This window comes from Euprymna scolopes, chromosome 7, assembly GCF_053919585.1.
Source record: "Euprymna scolopes isolate OS-2025 chromosome 7, ASM5391958v1, whole genome shotgun sequence".
Lineage (NCBI taxonomy): Eukaryota > Metazoa > Mollusca > Cephalopoda > Sepiida > Sepiolidae > Euprymna > Euprymna scolopes.
In genome coordinates, this window is record NC_136488.1 from 9777960 (window position 1) to 9797789 (window position 19830).

General features: G+C 34.9%; 1 protein-coding gene across 1 annotated transcript in view; it reads right to left on the minus strand.

Moving 5' to 3' along the window:
* LOC145279603 (uncharacterized) overlaps positions 1 to 19830 on the minus strand; it is a 61511-nt gene that overhangs the window by 6655 nt on the left and 35026 nt on the right. Inside the window, exons 2-3 of the mRNA XM_080130771.1 lie at positions 9274 to 9426; positions 6425 to 6662 (exon numbers count right to left, since the gene is read on the minus strand). Coding sequence (XP_079986897.1) covers positions 6425 to 6662; positions 9274 to 9317 — 282 coding nt within the window. The 5' untranslated portion in view covers positions 9318 to 9426. The remainder of the gene's footprint in view (positions 1 to 6424; positions 6663 to 9273; positions 9427 to 19830) is intronic.

Here is a 19830-nt window from a genome sequence, read left to right on the forward strand (position 1 = left end):
AATCAGACAATTCCAGGCTTGCTCCCGCATGCAGCCACTGTTTCTTTGCTGCTAAAGCATGCTAGTCATGGTTGCTCCACGCTGACACACAGTATCAATCCTTTTTTTTTGGTGGGGGCGGGAGCGGTTATAGTCCAGCTTGTTTTAGTAGTATTAGTAGGCAAAAGTGATATTATAATTTTGACCAATCAACCTGTTATACAAAATGTGTTTCATGCCAAATTTGGTGCAATTTTGTGCAATAGTTTTGAACTCATAAATGCTGATTATTTTTAGTATTAATAGTGAAGTGGAAATATTAACTAGTCCATTTGGCATAATGATTCAAATGTTCACTAATCATCCGGGAAATCAAGGTTCAATCTTTGATCAAGTTATAAAAAAGGCTAAAAACATATTGCACTTGATGACCCATTGCTAAATGCTGAGCAATATAAGATGAGGACCAAGGGGAAGAACATCAATCCAGAGAACAGCTTTCCTGTACATCCTTGTGTAATAGCCAATAAAAAAGGAGCCTTTGGATCGCCCTCGACTATGGTGAATTCATTTATTTTTTATTAACACTTCAATTATTCTATAAACACATGTATCACATGCCTCTCCATAGGGATAGGTCTTATAGAAAGTAGATTATCACATGTCTCCCCCTGAGGGTACATATCAAAAGTTGATTATTGCATGCCTCCTATAAGAGTAGGTTTCATAGAAAGTCGATTATTATATTTCTCCCCATGAGGGTAGGTTTCATAGAAAGTTGATTTTAAGTTGCAGCAACCAGAACAGAGCTCTCCTTATAAAAAAAATTATATCAGCAAACGTAAACAGGCCATCACACACATTAAATTTTGTTCGGTCTCCCTTCCTTTGGTATAATGGACAGATGCTGTTAATTTTCAAGAACATATACTAGACTTTGATCTGGACTTAAAAGTAAAAAAGAATTTGATGTTTAATCCCAGAAAAAAGATTCTAGATGCACATTTTTATGTCGATTTTTCCAAAATTCTTTTCATGAACCATTTTTATATAATATTTAATAATATATTTTCAAATATATAACATTTGATAATATATCGTCAAATATATAATATTTGATAATATATTGTCGAATATATTGATAATATATTGCAAAATATTTTGATAATATATTGTCAAATATATTGATAATATATTTGATAATATATTTGATAATATGTTTGCCATTTTTTAATAAAAACTGTTTTTTGTATAATCCTGCTAACAAACAAATATCAATCAGTGATGACGCTAGGAGCCCTTGTCCTCACCCCAATCTATTAGATTGAGAAGAAAGTTCTTGTGGATTTTTTTATTTTGATTTTAAATGATGTATTTTAAAATAAGGTTTCGTTTTGATATCTTTATTTTAAAGAGCGTTTTTCGCTCTATTTAATCGTTTAAATTACAATCGTTTTAAAACAACTATGCTTTCTTTTCAGAATGTTTAATACAAGATAGACAAATAGCAAATTTGCATAATTTTCTTATTTTAATTCGAACCACTACTGAATGCACAGCACTATATTGGTTTAAGAAATTTTGTGGTGGTGATCTGAGTCATGAAGATGATGAGTATAATAGTTGGCCATCGGATGCTGACAACAATCAATCCCTTAGTCGAAACCAATCCATGCACAATTGTTTGAGAACTTGCTTCTGAATTAGACGTAATGTATACAACAATTTCCAACCACTTGAGAGAGATTGGAATTTTTTTTTTTTTTTTTACATAGGCATGACTACTTATCAAGGCCCACAGACCACTCAAGGATAAGGGTTAAGAGTGTACAGTAGTCAGTTGGACAATAAAGTAATCGTTTGTAATGGAAGTTCAGTAAATTTGTTAACAAGTGGAATGGCTCATCAAGAACTTGTTTACGTTGGACTTGAAGACAACCATATTGAAATCAGCTGGAAAGCAGGAAAACGGAAGACAATTCCACAGGCGTGTAGTTCTAAAAAAGAAGCTTTGTTCATGGAATCTACGTTTAGATTTAGGCACTGATAAAAAGTGGGGGAATTATTGATAGTGTTTTCAGCTAGCTGAGTGTTTCTTGTGAAAGTTTGGCGAGGGGGGGACCATACATTGAAGCTCAGGTGAACACTTTCCATGAAACTAACGATAAAGCAGAGACAAACTCGCAACATCTCTTCTGTGAGATAGAGGTTGCAGCGAAGAGAAAAGGACATCTCCTACGAGGCTACGAAGGCTATTTTGAACTCTATCAAGGCAGGACAAGTCTTTTCTAGCAGCTCCTGCCCAGATGTGGCAACAGTATTCAATCCTTGGACGTACCTGGCTCTTATATAGATAGATCATTGCATCAACAGTGAGATATCTACTGGATCGATAGAAGGATCCGACCATTTTTCCAGTGGCCTTGGCAACAGATTTGATGTACGTGTTTCATTTAAGATCAGGAGTAAAGGTCAAGCCTAGAAGCTTGTCAAAACTTGAGCCCTCTCCAAGATGAGAACCATTCATTTTAATTGATGCCAGATGGGGATCAGAATGTTGATGATGTAAAGATAGAAGCTTGGTTTTAGATGCATTAAAAGTAACCAGCCACTCATTTCCCCATTGTACAAAACGATCAAGATCAGAGGAGAGAGAATCAGAGAGAACTTGGTCGTTTACTGTCTTAGATGTGCTACCATAGATGGTAGTGTCATCAGCAAAAATATCTACGAATGATGTAAGGATGTGATTTGGAAGATCATTAATGTAGCTCAGAAAAAGAGTTGGGCCCAAGATGGACCCCTGAGGGACTCCAGCATTAATACTGTGAGCTTCTGACTTTTGCCCATCAACTACTACTCTTATGAACCTATCAGAGAGAAATGATTTAATAATTGAGAAGACATTTCCAGCTATACCATAGCTAAAGATCTTGTGAAGTAAACCTTTATGCCATACCCTATCAAAGGCTTTTGATATGTCAAGAGTAATTGCCCTAGAAAGGTTACCTCTCTCGAGAGATTCGCTAATCCTATGTGATATAACTGTAAGCACATCTGCTGTAGATCTAGCAGAATGGAAACCATATTGTGTGTCATTAAGAAGGTTATTTTTGCTGAGATGGTTGATTACTTCTCTATTTAACGCAGATTCCAGCAACTTACTCATGACGCATAGGAGACTTATTGGCCTGTACTGAGAGGGGGATGAACGATAACCTGAATTCTTAAATACAGGGCATACTGATGAGATTTTTCAGGGTGATGGGAAGCAATTCTCCTTAAGACAACGTTTAAACAGTTTTGTAAATCTGGGCGCTAGTTCTGGTTGAAGTTTTTTGAGTACTATAATTGAAATACTGTCATGGCCGGTTGCTTTTCTGGAATCAAGGTTTTTGATTAGCTTGGTAACATCACGTACAGATATTTGTATCACATAGCATGTTTTCTGATACAGGAGGAAATATTGAGGGTTGACGGCCTTGGTCGCAAAGGGTAGAATTTCCTGCAAAGTTCTTGGCAAAGAGTTTGGCTTTGTCTAATGCTGACAAGATTACCACAGGTCTATTGATGATAATTGGGATAGAGCACACACTTCTGTTCAGGATTCTATTTGCCAAAACTGATGAGAACCAAGCTGCTGCTCAGCTACTTTGGACTTGACGGACTGAGCATACAACTTTCTTGTGTTCTTTATTACTTTCTTACAATGGTTGCTGGCAGTCCTGAAAGCGTCTTTAGTTTCCATACATCTATTTTGTTGGAAGCAGTGGAAAAAGTGATTTCTGTGCGCAAAGGCAGCAGCACATTCTAGAGAGAACCATGGCTGGCTGTTAGGTTTTGGCTGGAACTTTTTCGAGGGTATGAAACGGTCTATACCTACAATTAACCATTCCGTCAGGTCTGATACTATAGAGGACACATCCTTTTTAAACCTGGAATGCAAAGGTAGATCCGATATAAATGTACGGAAGCTTTCCCAGTCAGCCACAGTATATTGATATACTGTATGATGGAGATGTACGTCTGAGGACTTATTACATTTCATTTTTATCTTAAATGGTCGGAAGATCCAAGAGGAGACAGAATGGAAACTGAACATAGTTCAGGGCAAGTTGTGAGAAAAAGGTCTAGGAGACTCGCATACTGGCCGTCATTTTCGGGCACACAGGTGGGTTCGTGAACAATCTGAGTGAGGTCATAAGCAATGGAGAAATCTTGACAGAACCTTCCCTCATCATCGCTCTTGTTTGAGTGGGTCAACCATTCCACATTGTGAACATTGAAGTCTCCACAAACGTGAATGTTAGCTGAAGGACTTGGTCAATTTTCCCAGATATGCTTTTAAAGATAGTAATTCCGCTGTTGTGGGGGCGATAGAAAGTAAATATAAATGCAGTAGTGTGAGCTAATGCAACCGGGTTACAAAAATAAGAACACATGTTTCTTGATCGGGTTGCAACTTGCAACCATGTTACAATACAAGAACACATGTTTCTTGACCGGGTTGCGACTTGCAACCGGGTTACAAAACAAGAACACATGTTTCTTGACCGGGTTGCAACTTGCAACCATGTTACAATACAAGAACACATGTTTCTTGACCAGGTTGCAACTTGCAACCGGGTTACAAAACAAGAACCCATGTTTCTTGACCGGGTTGCAACTTGCAACCATGTTACAATACAAGAACACATGTTTCTTGACCGGGTTGCAACTTGCAACCGGGTTACAAAACAAGAACACATGTTTCTTGACCGGGTTGTGACTTACAACTGGGTTACAAAACAAAAACATATGTTTCTTGACCGGGTTGCAACTTGCAACCGGGTTACAAAACAAGAACACATGTTTCTTGACCGGGTTGCAACTTGCAACCGGGTTACAAAACAAGAACACATGTTTCTTGACCCGGTTGCAATTTGCAACCGGGTTACAAAATAAGAACACATGTTTCTTGACCGGGTTGCAACTTGCAACTGGGTTACAAAACAAGAACCCATGTTTCTTGACCGGGTTGTGACTTACAACTGGGTTACAAAACAAAAACATATGTTTCTTGACCGGGTTGCAACTTGCAACCGGGTTACAAAACAAGAACACATGTTTCTTGACTGGGTTGTGACTTGCAACCGGGTTACAAACAAAAACACATGTTTTTTGACCAGGTTGCAACTTGCAACCGGGTTACAAAACAAAAACACATGTTTCTTGACCGGGTTGCAACCTGCAACCGGGTTACAAAACAAGAACACATGTTTCTTGACCGGGTTGTTACTTGCGATGAAAATGAGTTCTTTATGACAGCTGGCAATGTTCAGTTTAGTAATTAGATGCTGCCGAAGCTGCACAATACTTCCTGAAGTCAGAGTTGCGCCAAAAGAAGGTCAACCTGATATATGATGCACCGCACGCCTATTTTTTTCATTGTAAACATGTTGATGTGTTAACATTTTTGAATCACTCCCACATCAGAGAATTGCCCAATTTTAATGGAATTTTCCCCGATTAATTAATATATTTCATAAAGAATATGTTTTCAAATTTCACAGAATTTGTTTTATAATTTTTCTGAATTTTTGAGATGAGGATTAATAAGTCGTATTATTTGGATTATTCAGCAGACTTCTGTTCTTATCTTGAGTGTTATTCACACAACGTTTTGGTCGATGTAACCTTCGACCTTTTTCAGGTGTATCTTGATAAAATTCATTTGTGAGTGACACTCTTCTGGAGGTTGAAGTTTTAAATCTCAGTGCGTGTGATATTAAGACCACAATTGCGAATTACTTAGAACTGTTATCAGGTCATGAGACTGAGGAAACAAGAGCAAGCTACCCCTGTCGGTTAATAATGAGCTCCATTTAAAATTGCATGCAGATTTCCCAATTCGGCAAAAAGATTCCAGAGTTTGACAAGATACACTTGAAGAAGGTTGGAAGTTACATCGACTGAAACGTTGTGAAAATAACACTGAAAATGAGAACAGTGGTCTGAATAATTGAAATAATACGAATGATTAAGCCAGATTAAATGCATCTGTGTAATAACGTTAGTTTTAAGCTATTGTTACTGTTAAAAGTGGCTGTAGATATTTTTGGTGACAACAATTTAAAAGAGTAAAAAGTAAAAGCAAGACCTCCAGAGCACTACTTAACGATTTGTATTGACATCGCTCTCCCCTTCCAGACAAGAGATTCTGAAGTAAGTAAAATCGACTCCCAATGCAAGCAAATAAACACATCAGAAAAAACATTTGACGGCAGTAAAAAAAAAAGGTTTTTAACTTTTAGTACTGACAGATATAAATCAACAAACTTCCGGTCAAAACATACACTTTCTCCTTTATTTAAGACATTTATCCAATGTATACTGTTAACGTTGTGGATCTTTTTTCTTTTGTGAATCTTTTAATGAATAGAAACAACTAATTAGTTTTACATACTTCCCAAATCCTATCCTCGCCGTATGTCCACGTCGGTGGATTGGTGACGCCTCTTGGGTAGAGCTTGAATGTGCCAATATCTTTTACGGAAGGTTCTTTACGGCTGGCCATCACAATACGGGGTCTGTAGGCACGTTCCAGCCGCCTCTTGTAGGCATAAAGATCTTTTTGAAGATAGTCGATCTCATCTCGCAGTTGGCTCCGTTTATTTCGACATTTGTCGAGGGAGTCCTGTGTGCTGAGAGAAAAATATCAGACAAAGAATAAATTAAAAAAGACATATTAAAGAAGTATTGAAATATTTATAAAAGTATTATCAAAGTACTAAACATTTTAGCCCCTTAAAAATAGGCAAAAGTTATAGTCTGTTGAAAAGAAAAATAAAGAAAAAAAATGAGTGCTTTATGCCAAACTTCTAGAGTAAATGTGGTATTGAGGTAACTAATGCTTATTAATATATATTAATCTCTGTGCATTGAATGAATACCATAATACTTAGTTTGCTGCACTTTATCATAACAAAGCTTCAGACAATATTTCAGTCAGATCGATCAGTAGTTTCCGAGAAAACTTCTAAAGTAAATGTGGTATTGTAGTGACTAATGCCTATTAATCTTTATTAATTCCTAACTATGCATCAAATGGATATCATAATACTTAGTTCGCTGCACCGTATCATAACAAAGATCCATACAAAATTCCAACAAGATTGGCCCAGTAGTTTCTGAAAAAAAGTGGAATCAACAGACAAACAAACAGAAGTCTAATATAGAATATCGGCAGACTTTATAATTATTTATTTTTATATATATACTAGTGTACTACTCGTGTCATTAAAAAATGATGGGGATAAATTTTACAATTTTTTAATAAATCAACCACAGAAAAATTAAATAACCTTTAAATTTTACAATTTTTTTTAGACAATTAACTATTTACATCAATCCCTATTTCACATCATCGATGGTATAATCACAGTGAGGTTTGCTATAAAACTTCCATATGGAAACATGTGCTTCAATTGCTCTTTTGACGCATTCAGTAGCCTTATTTGCATATTGTTCTGCAAGTAGAGAACCGTTACTACTCAATTAGGCATCTCTGAACTTCTTAAAGATGAGAACAATAGTCCGAACAATCCAAATAAAACACTGAATGAAAAAAAAAAAAAAAAAATAAATGAAGAAAAATATTTGTTCAAACTCCTGCTTTTCTATGATTAAATTCAACTGTAATTTCCACCGTCTATTCTCTCTCTCTCTCAGCTGTCGAAAAACTGAAACCCACCTTGTGTTTCCAACTCGTCCTTTTCATTGTAGATCTTTTCTTTCTCTTTCCTTCCCTCATAATGGAAAAAGTACTAAGCAAATTTCAGTTCTAAGGAACAATCTTCTGGAGGTTGAAGGTTCAACCCTCAGTGTGGGCGATACTAAGAATATAATTGTGAATTACTTAAGACTTTTATGGACTTCTATTTTTGTGGATTAAATAAAGGGTTCTGTTTAAAATTCTGTGCAGATTCTTAGATCTGGCACAAAGATTTCTTAGTTTGATAAAATACACCTGAAGAATGCCAGAGTTTACATCGACCGAAACGTTGGGAATGAAAAGAAAGAAAGAAAGAAAAAGGAAATTAAATGAAGAAAAATATTTGTTCAAACTCCTGCTTTTCCACAACTAAATTCAACTGTAATTTCCACCGTCCGTTCTCTCTCTCAGCTGTTGAGAAACTAACTTCGTCGTGCTTTCAACTCATCCTTTTCATAACAGTTTCTGTACTCTTATGCAAATTAATGTCATATATATATTCCCGAGCCTTTTACAAACGAAGACCTTTTCTTCCTCTTTCCTTTCCTCATTTTATCACCCGACAGAACAGAGAGAGACGCACCCGTTTATGAAAGTCACTTACTTCATTACTTTCACCACGTAATCCATTTCTCTAATGTTATTGTCCAATTCCGCTACATAGATATTATCAATCCTCATCCAAAAAATTCCAAAACAATATATCAAATTGGTATGAACTCGAATTAATATGAAAATATGACGAAAAACTCATTCACTTTTATCTATTTTGCATCACACATTTTGAATTTTAACGACTGTGGTTTTCACTGGAAAAAAGAACAAGAACATTCTTTCCACCATTCATCAATAACAATTATTGTCAAGATACACCCGGAGAAGGTCGAAGGTTACATTGATCGAAACCTTGTAATAATAACACTCAAGATGTAGTCCAAACAATCCAAATATTTAAACTTTATAATGCAAAAGTTTGGTTTAAAAATATGTCGTAAAATGTTGTATATTTTTAGGTTTGCAGGTATTGTTCCCAGACAACAACGGGTTTCATTACTAAAAATAAAGAAAAAAAAAGAAAGAAAAAAAAGAAAGAAAAAAGAAAAAAGAAAGAAAAAAGAAAGAAAAAATAAAGAAAAAAATAAAGAAAAAATGAAAGAAAAAATGAAAGAAAAAAAGAAAGAAAAAAGAAAAAAGAAAGAAAAAAATGAAAAATAAAGAAAAAAAATAAAGAGAAAATAAAGAATAATAAATAAAAAATAAAAATATAAATAAAGAAAAAACAAAAAATAAAAAAATAAAGAGAAATAAAGAAAAATAAAAAATAAAGAAAAAAATGCAAAAAAGGAAAAAGATAAAATAAAGAAAAAGAATAAAGAAAACATAAAGAAAAAAGAAAAAGAAATAATACAAAAATAAAAATAAAAAATAAAGAAAAATGAAGAAAAAGTAAATAAAAAATAAAAAACATAATTAAAAATAAAGACAAATAAAGAAAAAATATAGAAAAATAGGGAAAATATGAAAAATGTTGATGGACTCACATGGCTTTGTCGTAACGCACAGACGTGAGAGTAATTCGACTCATGGTTGGACTTTGTTTCCTCTTTTTGTTGCTGGGATAATTATTCACCAACTTCTACGCTTTCTTGCAACTTTGATGCTTCCTGCTGCTATTCGACTTTAGCAGCCAATCCCTGGAAATGAATAAATTAAATACATAAATAAAAATAAAATAAAATAAAATTAAAAATAAAAAAATGACCATTTTAATCATAAATACAAAACATACTTTGAATTAATTTTAAAATCAAAAAGATTGTAAAAGTAACGTTTTAGTAAATATGCAGCCAAAATAACTGACAAAACAATCCTACTTGATCCAAGTTCAACAGTTCAATTAAAGTATTGTCGGTCGACATTTCTATTTTAATACATGAAAATGAAGCTGGTCTTGTTTTAAGACCATACAGATAAAGGGAGATAACTCCTTCTTGATTTTCTTTATATTGTCATAACTCATGTTACATGAAGTACTGCTTCCGAGTAGCAACCTTTGTCTTAATTTGCGTGACTTTTATGTGGATAGATGATTACATGCCTTCATATTATTGAACAAAGTCTTCATTTATATATTCTACAATATGAAACGTAAAGAACGAATTTTTTGACCTGAGGATGTCGTTTATTCAAGCAATGACTAAAACATGTTCTGTATGTGTAGCCATGATATATTTGTTGAATAACTGTATTTATTATTTAGGCACTATTATATAAACACAGTAAAGATTCTCTAGATTTTTACTCTAGATAAAAACATTACCTAATTTTATATATAGGTGTCACTCAGAATTTGAAATACTTCTCTATTTTACACCTCAACATCTTTGTGCACTATTTTACTGGACTATTACTGCAACTTTTAAAAAACATTTTGAGATGTATGAACATGCATTTTATGAAGATAGAACACCAAAACACAATATTTTCGTGAGGATCTCTTTAATCAAGAACTCATAACTAGATTACATCTACATCTCTTCAGATCAATTACAGAGATTAAAAACTTCCTTCAGGATTATTTTGCCTACGATTCTACTGGATTTTCACTTTTGATTCACTTTATTTCAGATTCTTTTTTTTTTTTACAAGGTGATCACCACTTATCAAGGCCCGGAAGCCACTCAGGGATAAGGGTTATTGCATGTACAGTACGTTAGTGTGGAGATTTAATAAAAATGTCTACTTAAGGGGGCGGTTCATCAGAAATTTGTTTACGTTGGACTTGAAGACATCCAGGTTGTAGTAGGTGGGAACAGATTTCTACAGGCGTGCAGTTCTAAGAAAGAAGCTTTGTTCATGGAATCTACGTTTTGATTTAGGCATAGATAAAGAGTGGGGAAAATTTTTGACAGTGGTTTCAGCTAGACGGGTGTTTTTTTGTAAAAGATTTGCGAGGGCGGACTAGAGATTGGAGCTCAGACGAGCATCTGCCATTAACGATAAAACAAAGATAGGCTCGCAACGTCTCTTCTGCGGGAGAGAGGTTGCAAGGAAGAGAAAAGGGTATCCCCCACTAAGCCACGAAGTCTATTTTGTACTCTGTCAAGGCAGGATAGGCTGTTTTTAGCAGCTCCTGCCCAGATATGGCAGCAGTACTCCTATCTCCTTTAGATTAAGTTTCAACAAACTGCTAGCATGGTGGCATTTTCTTAAAAAGAAAACAGCACGTTAACGCTGCATTTCTGTAATTTGTTTACTTTAGATTTGAAGACGACCACACGGTTGTCTTGTGGAAAGCAAACTCGTGGTATCTTGCTCTACAGATGTGATATTCTAAGTTTAAGAAAGTTCTTTTTGGTTTTTAGTACAGAGAGAGAGAGAGAGAGAGAGAGAGAGAGAGAGAGAGAGAGAGAGAGAGAGAGAGAGAGAGAGAGAGGGGGGTTTGGTATGATTGTTGCTATGCGAGTTGTTGCTGTGAATATTCTACAGAAGAGACACCAAGGATTGGAGCTCAGTCGAAAACCTACCATGAAATAACAATACAGTAGAGAAAGACTAACAGACTAACGCGTTTGGAACATACAGGTTGAATTCTAACTGAAGACGAAGAGGTTCATCTGAAAATTATCAATCCCAAACAAGAAAACAATATATGAAGATGTCCAACCATGCGATGTATAAAGGCAGGAAGTCTCATTATTATGTATCTAATTGTTTTTGTATTTCACAAAAGCTTAACTTCAAACACATACACATCTATCAACACAAAAAATACTTTGTTATATATATATATATATATATATATATATATATATATATATATATATATATATATATATATATACCAAGTATTATATATATATATATATATATATATATATATATATCAACACAAAAAATACTTTGTTGCCCCACGCTGTTCGTTATGCTATTCTTTAACTTTAACTTGGTGCCAATTTTCTTTGCTTTGATTGTGGTAAGATTCGATATCAATAAAAGTAATAGTTTCAGAAACGATCGTACATAAATTTGTTGTTTATGTTAAATTCTTGGAGCGTAGGTAAATCTTATAATTTTATTTACCTTATATCTATCTATCTCTCTCTCTCTCTCTTTCTCTCTCTCTCTCTCTCTCTCTCTCTCTCTCTCTCTATATATATATATATATATATATATATATATATATATATATATATATATATATATACCAAGTATTATATATATAGATATATATATATATATACCAAGTATTATATATATATATAGAGAGAGAATGGGGCAACAAAGTATTTTTTGTGTTGATATATATATATATATATATAATACTTGGTATATATATATATATATATATATATATATATATATAATACTTGATATATATATATATATATATATATATATATATATATATATATATATATATATATATATATATATTGGTAAAACTGGTAATTAGTAAAAACCTGAAGGGAGTGCTCAATACTATTGCAGAGCAAATATGTGTTTTATTTTTTATTACCGTTTTATCTGTTTGGTTACATATGTTTCGGATGTTGGACCATGTTTACGATCCAACAGCCTTGTCAGACCTTACAGAAATGGTTGTTAGTATTTGGAAGAAGTGTTTTAGAAGAAATACGAGAAAAAAAGGGGGGTATTATCTTATTATAGTACCTTATCATCTCCTACCCCTTTTTTTTCTCGTATTTCTTCTAAAACACTTCTTCCAAATACTAACAACCATTTCTGTAAGGTCTGACGAGGCTGTTGGATCGTAAACATCCGAAACATATATAACCAAACAGATAAAATGGTAATAAAAAAATAAAACATATATATTTTCAATACGTATTGCACACACATAATATATATATATATATATATATATATATATATATATATATATATATATATATATATGATTGTTGAGCTGGATTAAATCCGATGATATGAAATAAAATGGAGGATGGAGGTGGAAGGACCTGAATACTCAACGTTTCGCCCGATTTATGCGGGCTTCTTCAAGAGGGATGGTCAAGAGGGATGGTATATATATATAATTATTTCTTTAATAATTTTTAAATACCTACAGACACCAGTGTTTCGTCCTTTCGAGAATCATCAGTACAGAGTGACACGATTACTGCCGGTCGGGAGATTCGTGTCGGTATATATATATATATATATATATATATATATATATATATATATATATATATATATATATATATATATATATACCTCCAGAAGATTGTTCCTTAGAACTGAAATTTGCTTAGTACTTTTTCCATTATGGGGGAAGGAAAGAGAAAGAAAAGATCTACTATGAAAAGGACGAGTTGGAAGCACAAGGTGGGTTTCAGTTTTTCGACAGCTGAGAGAGAGAACAGACGGTGGAAATTATATATGTCGTAATGTTTTGTTATTTCTTTTAGCCATAATTATTGGCTCTCCAGAGCCTAAGAGAGTTATCTCCTATCATATACGCATGAATTTCATCCCTTAAGTGTTCATATATCTATCTATCTATCTATCTATCTATCTATCTATCTATCTATCTCCTCTCTCTCTCTCTCTCTCTCTCTCTCTCTCTCTCTCTCTATATATATATATATATATATATATATATATATATATATATATATTAGATAGATAGATAGATAGATAGATAGATATAATAACCTGTTTATCACCACCTTTTTATATCTATTTAACTTAATTAGATACAAATCTTCCAAACTAGTAATAAAAGCTCTCATTCTTTTCCCGGCAAATACTTTTCCCAAAGCAACGAGACCAAAAGAATCGTCTACCGCAAAGCAGACGTAGGTGTTTTCTCTTATCCTCCTGCTGGTTGAGTTTGCAAGCATAATCAGCATTCAACAGGTGCACGCGGTCATCACCTTCAACAAACGGCGGTTTATATACCTAAACAGATGTAATGCACATCTATGTAAAGAAACTGTTTACTTTACCAACTATTTCATATGGCTGATCTCATTAAAAATGAAATTACAGATACGTTCATAAAATAATCTGAACAAGAATGTTGATCGCGTTATCTTTTTGTTTATGCTACACCATATTGCACCCGTGTCTTTCGTTCTCTGCATTGCTATTTTCTGTCTCCCACTTTGCTCATCTAGAGACAAGAATGTCGTCATGCTTATTGTTGCAGAACAGGCACACCAGGTTCACACACCGACATAATCATAACCAGAGTCAAAATACAACCTAATCACGTTCACACACCAGTTCTTATTAGATCACCGAAGTTAAGCAATGCTGAGTCTGGTGAAAGAGTGTTACCATTTCGAAATATCAGGCACTGCATGTAGGAGGACCTCGACATCTCCCTGCAAGAATCGCAAAAACCTAACATCGTCATCTACCCTTGTTGTATTCTCGTGGGGGGGGGTTGGTTGCGTGGGGTGTATGTATTCTTTACATATATATTTTGCTGCTTGTTATGTTTGTCGAGAGTATTGTCGCCGAAGGGGTATTAGTTCTCTGAGTTCGTCAGAGCACTTGCGATTGAAATACTTGTAAAACAGGCACAAGGATGCAACGTTTCAGCAATGGGACAGAGGTTAGAGTTTAGTTGATAGTTCAGTTCCTATTAGGTTGGCAACTCTTTTTTGAACCCTGTCTAGGAGCGAGAGACTAGTGGAAGACGCAACAGCCTAGATGTAGCAACAATGCTCCATAAATATGCTTAACACATAAGTTGTGAATTAAACTAACGTATATGCGTGGTATTTGGCGCATATTTTCCATTGTCAGTGTTGGTTTAGATAAGAACGTAAAAATAGCTTTATGGATATCAAACTGGAGAGTCAACAGACCGAGTTCAATTCTCACAAAATACCGTGTGTATAATTTCTAAAAATATAGGATTTGATCTTATAAAAAAAAAGGTGTTGTATGAAGTCCTAAATCGATAAAACAATACCTATTATTAAATATTCTCTCGCTAACGGAGGTGCCACCTGCAACAAATAAATCCACTCACTTCAAAACAAGGAGGTAATACCTCGCTGAGATCCAATAGATATTACATTTTCATAATTGTTGAAAATTCAGATAAAAAAACATTCAAATATTAATTCTCTTTTATTTAAATGAATGTTTTTAAAATAATAATAATAATAATAATAATAATAATAATAATAATAATAATAATAATAATAATAATAATAATAATAACTCGATAAGAGCCAACCATATCAAAGCAAAGATCGATAAAACACAAGAAAATAGCAAATGCAGACTCTGTGGACAAAGAGACGAAACGATAAACCATATAGTAAGTGAATGCAGCAAACTGGCCCAAAAAGAATACAAAAACAGGCATGGCCAAGTGGGGAGGGCAGTACACTGGGAATTATGCAAACAGCTGGATTTTGAACATACAGACAAATGGTACAAGCATAAGCCCACAACAGTACTTGAAAACGAGAACCACAAAATCCTATGGGACATGGACATACAGACGGACAAACCCATCCAAGCAAGAAAACCAGATGTAATAATTAACATGAAAGAAAAATCCTAGGAAATCATAGATTTTGCTGTCCCAGCTGACCACAGGGTGAGTATGAAAGAAAAAGAGAAATAGAGCAAATGCACAGAGCTAGCCAGAGAGTTAAAAGGGATTTGGATGATGAAGAAAATCAAAATAGTACCGATAATAGTAGGAGCACTAGGGACAATTCCGAAAAACTTTGTAAAACAGAATGGGGGAATTGGAATCAGAGGAATGGCTGCAAAGATACAACGACTAATGATAATGAAAATGGCTGAAATATTAAGAAAAACCCTTGAATGCGGAGAATAATACACATAAACCACATGCGTGAGCCAGACAAACTGCTGCAGAGGCAAAACATGAAGAAGCGTTACAGAGAATGAAGAACACTGAAGCTGTATATCAACAAGATCTTCATCCTCATCACTCATCCCCTCCAATTGTCCTATCATCCCCCCCCCAAAGTGTGATACCAAATAGCCGAGAAGAGTCAAAGAAGATGGAAAGACCGAGGAGAGAGTACTGACCAGACCTCCGCTGGACAAGCGCGAAAAGAACTGGGACCGTGGGGAGGCTTAGTGCCACTCAAATTCCAGTATAGACCAATGGCCGCTGCCAGCGAGAAACCAATGGCGAGAGGCTGTTGCGATAACGCAAATTTATTTGCAAATGCTATTGAAGGAGGTGGAAAGTGTTGGACGTCTGGGGAGACTTGTTGTTACTCAGCTTCCAGGGAACACCACAGGTTTTTCGATCAGATCTTTGATGACTTGTGTGAAAGCTCCATATGAGCCAATAATAATAATAATAATAATAATAATAATAATAATAATAATAAATTATTCTTGTTTATCTCCAAAAAGAGAATTACGCCATATCAACTTCTTGTAATTATTTAAAGCTAGAAAAGTATACGATTGATTAAACACAAGTTGCATTTTACTCATAGAATGCGTTGAAAAGATTGAATGTTGTTTTATTATAAAACCGAATGGAAGACGTCGTTCAGCTTCGTTTTATTTCGTTGAGATTCTTACAGTTTGTGCTGAAAGGTTATTTCAATATTCTTGCTCCTATTCGAATATAATATTTTTTTTACTAAGTGGTCACCACTTATAAATGTCCGAAGGCCACTCAATAATGAGTTTGTCAGGTGGACGGTGAGACAACACTGTAATGATGTTGGTGATTGGGTATGACAAGAATTTATTTATATTGGACTTAAATACGACTATGTTATAGTTAGCTAGGAAGCAGTTCTGTGATATTGTTTTTCACATACGGGCAGTTCTAGGAAAGAAACCTTTCTCATGAAAGTTTTGTTTAGTTTTAGGTAGAAATATATATATATATATATATATATATATATATATATATATATATATATATATATATATATATATATATATTATCGTTATTTCCGTGGCAGGTGCTCGTCTGAACTCCAATCTCTGGTCTCCCCTCGCGAATCTTTCACGAAAAACACCCGTCTAGCTGAATCCACTGTGAAAAATTTCCCCCACTCTATATTTGTGCCTAAATCAAAACGCGGATTCCATGAACAAAGCTTCTTTCTTAGAACTACACGCCTGTGGAACTCTGTCGTCTGCCTGCTTCCCACCGGACTACAACTTGGATGTCTTCAAGTCCAATGTTAACAAATTCCTAATGAACCGCCATCTTAAGTAAACACTTCATCAAATCTCCACACTAACGTAATGTACTTGCAATAACCCTTATCCCTGAGTGGCTTCCGGGCCTTGATAAGTGGTGATCACTGTGTAAAAAAATAGAGAGAGAAAGAGAAAGAAAGAGAGAGAGAGAGAGAGAGAGAGAGAGAGAGAGAGAGAGAGAGAGAGAGAGAGAGAGAGGAATAACCACTGACAGTGGTTGTAGATAGACGAGTTTTACTGTGAATGTTTCACAGGGGGAACTATACATGGAAGCTCAGTCAAGCACCTGCCACTAAAATAATGCTAGTTATAACTAACCAATGCACACACACATACACACACGCACATAAAAGGAAAATGTTAGCTATTTTATTATTTTGTTAAATTGTAAATTAAAAACAGCCCCACAGCAATCCTTACACAAACGCACAACACGTCCAAAGAAACAAGTCAGTAAATATCCCTCAATCAATTATTTTAGTATTCCATTTTGTGTGAAAATAGTTGTTCTATTTCGTTCCGATCAATTAACTTCTAAAGGGGTATAATTCTTAGTGTTCTTATTTTTTACAGGCAACGCCGGGAAACAGGCCCGCCTAGTTTTGCAGGAAAATGATCCGGTTTACTGTGAAAAACATTTCTATATGACACTTTTCCGATAACATTTTAAGGTGACAAAAATGAAACGGTGGAACTTTCCAAAGCACTTCTGAAAAAAAATTCTTTTGATATCGCCGTTTGGGACTTTCTTTGACCAGAGGGAAGTCGAAATTATTTGACCCCAACTATGCGTGTATATAGAATGTACATACAAGTATTACCACACACACACACACACACACACACACACACACACACACACACACACACACAGAGTCTCTCTCTCTCTTTCTCTTTCTCTCTCTCTCTCTCTCTCTCTCTCTATATATATATATATATATATATATATATATATATATATATATATATATATCTCGATTTTGACGCACGTTGTTTATGTATTGGTTGTCATTGTTACGCATTTTGGGGTTAGAAGTAGCGGAGATAGATAACACTGGCGTCATTAGTATGGGATACCAAAATTAGACAAGTCTTCAAGACTCAGCAGTTTGGGTAATGGATACGGCCACGCACGCACTGATTTAGAGAAACGACTGCATGAGAGACACCAAGCAGAGAAAAGTAGGATTCTAAATTAATCAGGTGTTGTGTGAGGAATATTGGTCGATATTTGCCAAGAGATAGGCACCAACGCCTGGCCTAGTTTGGTTGCTAATATATACCTCATCCGCGGATCCACTTACGAAAGGGGTTCTTTCCTTCCTTTCTTGCTTCCTCCTTTCGTTCCTTCCTTATATCTCCTCTTCTTCTCCCTCTTTTCCCCTCCCCCTGTCTTTCTCAACCCCCCTTTTCTCCCTTTCATTTATATATTACGTTTCTCTATTCGTACTATCTCAAGTCCTTGTCTTTTATTGTTACTGTCCTCTTTTTCTTCTTAATTTCTCTCCCACTCTTTCTTTGCCCTCTCTCCCGCTCCCTTTGCTCACCTCCCTCTCTCTCCCTTGATTTATTTTCCTTATGGTCATTTTCTCCTGTCATTTATTTCTCTTTACGTTGTGATTTCTTTTTGTTTTTCATGATATCGATGCTATCCCGTTTCTCTTTTTTCTCTTTTTATAATGTTTTCTCAAACTACCGCTTTCAATGCAATCTCTTACCCGTTAGTCTCTTTTACCGTTAATCTGTTTAACTCACCTTTTTGTTCTCACTTTCTTTCTCTATCATACTTTATTTTTTGGGGAAATCGCTCGCGACAAGGCACGAAGCTACTTGATGCAATGAGCTAAAAATACCACTTCAAGGTGAAAAACTTGTTAGATGAATAGATTTTTTTACCTTAGAAAGCGATATTTCCTCTTTGTCAGAAAAATTGCCCAAGGAATGTGTGGACTAAAGGACAAAATAAGGAAAGCGAGATTTACGAGGCTGCCGAAAATAAACCCCAGGTTTAACTTCTACTCTCTTTAAATTTCAACAACTAATCTTCAATATATGCCTTACTTGTCAAGCTAGTTTCGGGCATGAATGTCGAACAGGATTTGTTTGATCATCGCTTGGTGATATGCTCCAAATGTATACCTTTGCGTTGCAGGCGGACTGAGATACGACAGAGTTTAGCTGTGATGGCCTTCTTTAGTTCATAAATAATCAGGTGATGGTTTTGGTATAATTAGATACTCACACAGAAAAACCTGGGGAAAAAGGTAAAATTCGGAAATCGCTACTGACAAGGCAGTAAGCCATTTTATGTAAGTAGCTAAGAAAAAACTACTTCAAAGTCAAAAACTAGCCAACGATGTGTTAGATAGATTCTCATATTAGAAGACATTAATTCCCCCTCCCCCTTGCCAGAAAGATCGCTCATGGAATGTGAGGACTAAAGGACAAAATAAGGGAAGTAAATTACGAAGGAGCCGATAGTAAACCAAATGTTCATTTTCTGTTTCCCACCTGACTACATCTTGGACGTCTTCAAGTCCAACATAAACAAACTCCTGACAAACCGCCCCCTTAAGTAAGACACTCTATCAAAACCCCCAATACTAATGATTACTACAATACTATGTCATTGATTACTGTACACGCAATAACCCTTATCCCTGAGTGGCCTTCGGGCCTTGATAAGTGGTGACCCCCATGTAAAAAAAAAAACAAAAAAACTTATGATAAAAAAAATACCAAAACATTAATTCCATATTAAATATTACAGAGTATCCTAATGATACGTAATATGCACTTATATCTACAAATTTTCATTCCCACTGGAAAAATACAAAAAATATATAAATCATAAAATCATATCCACATTAGTCAGGAGGAGTGAGGAGATGTCACAG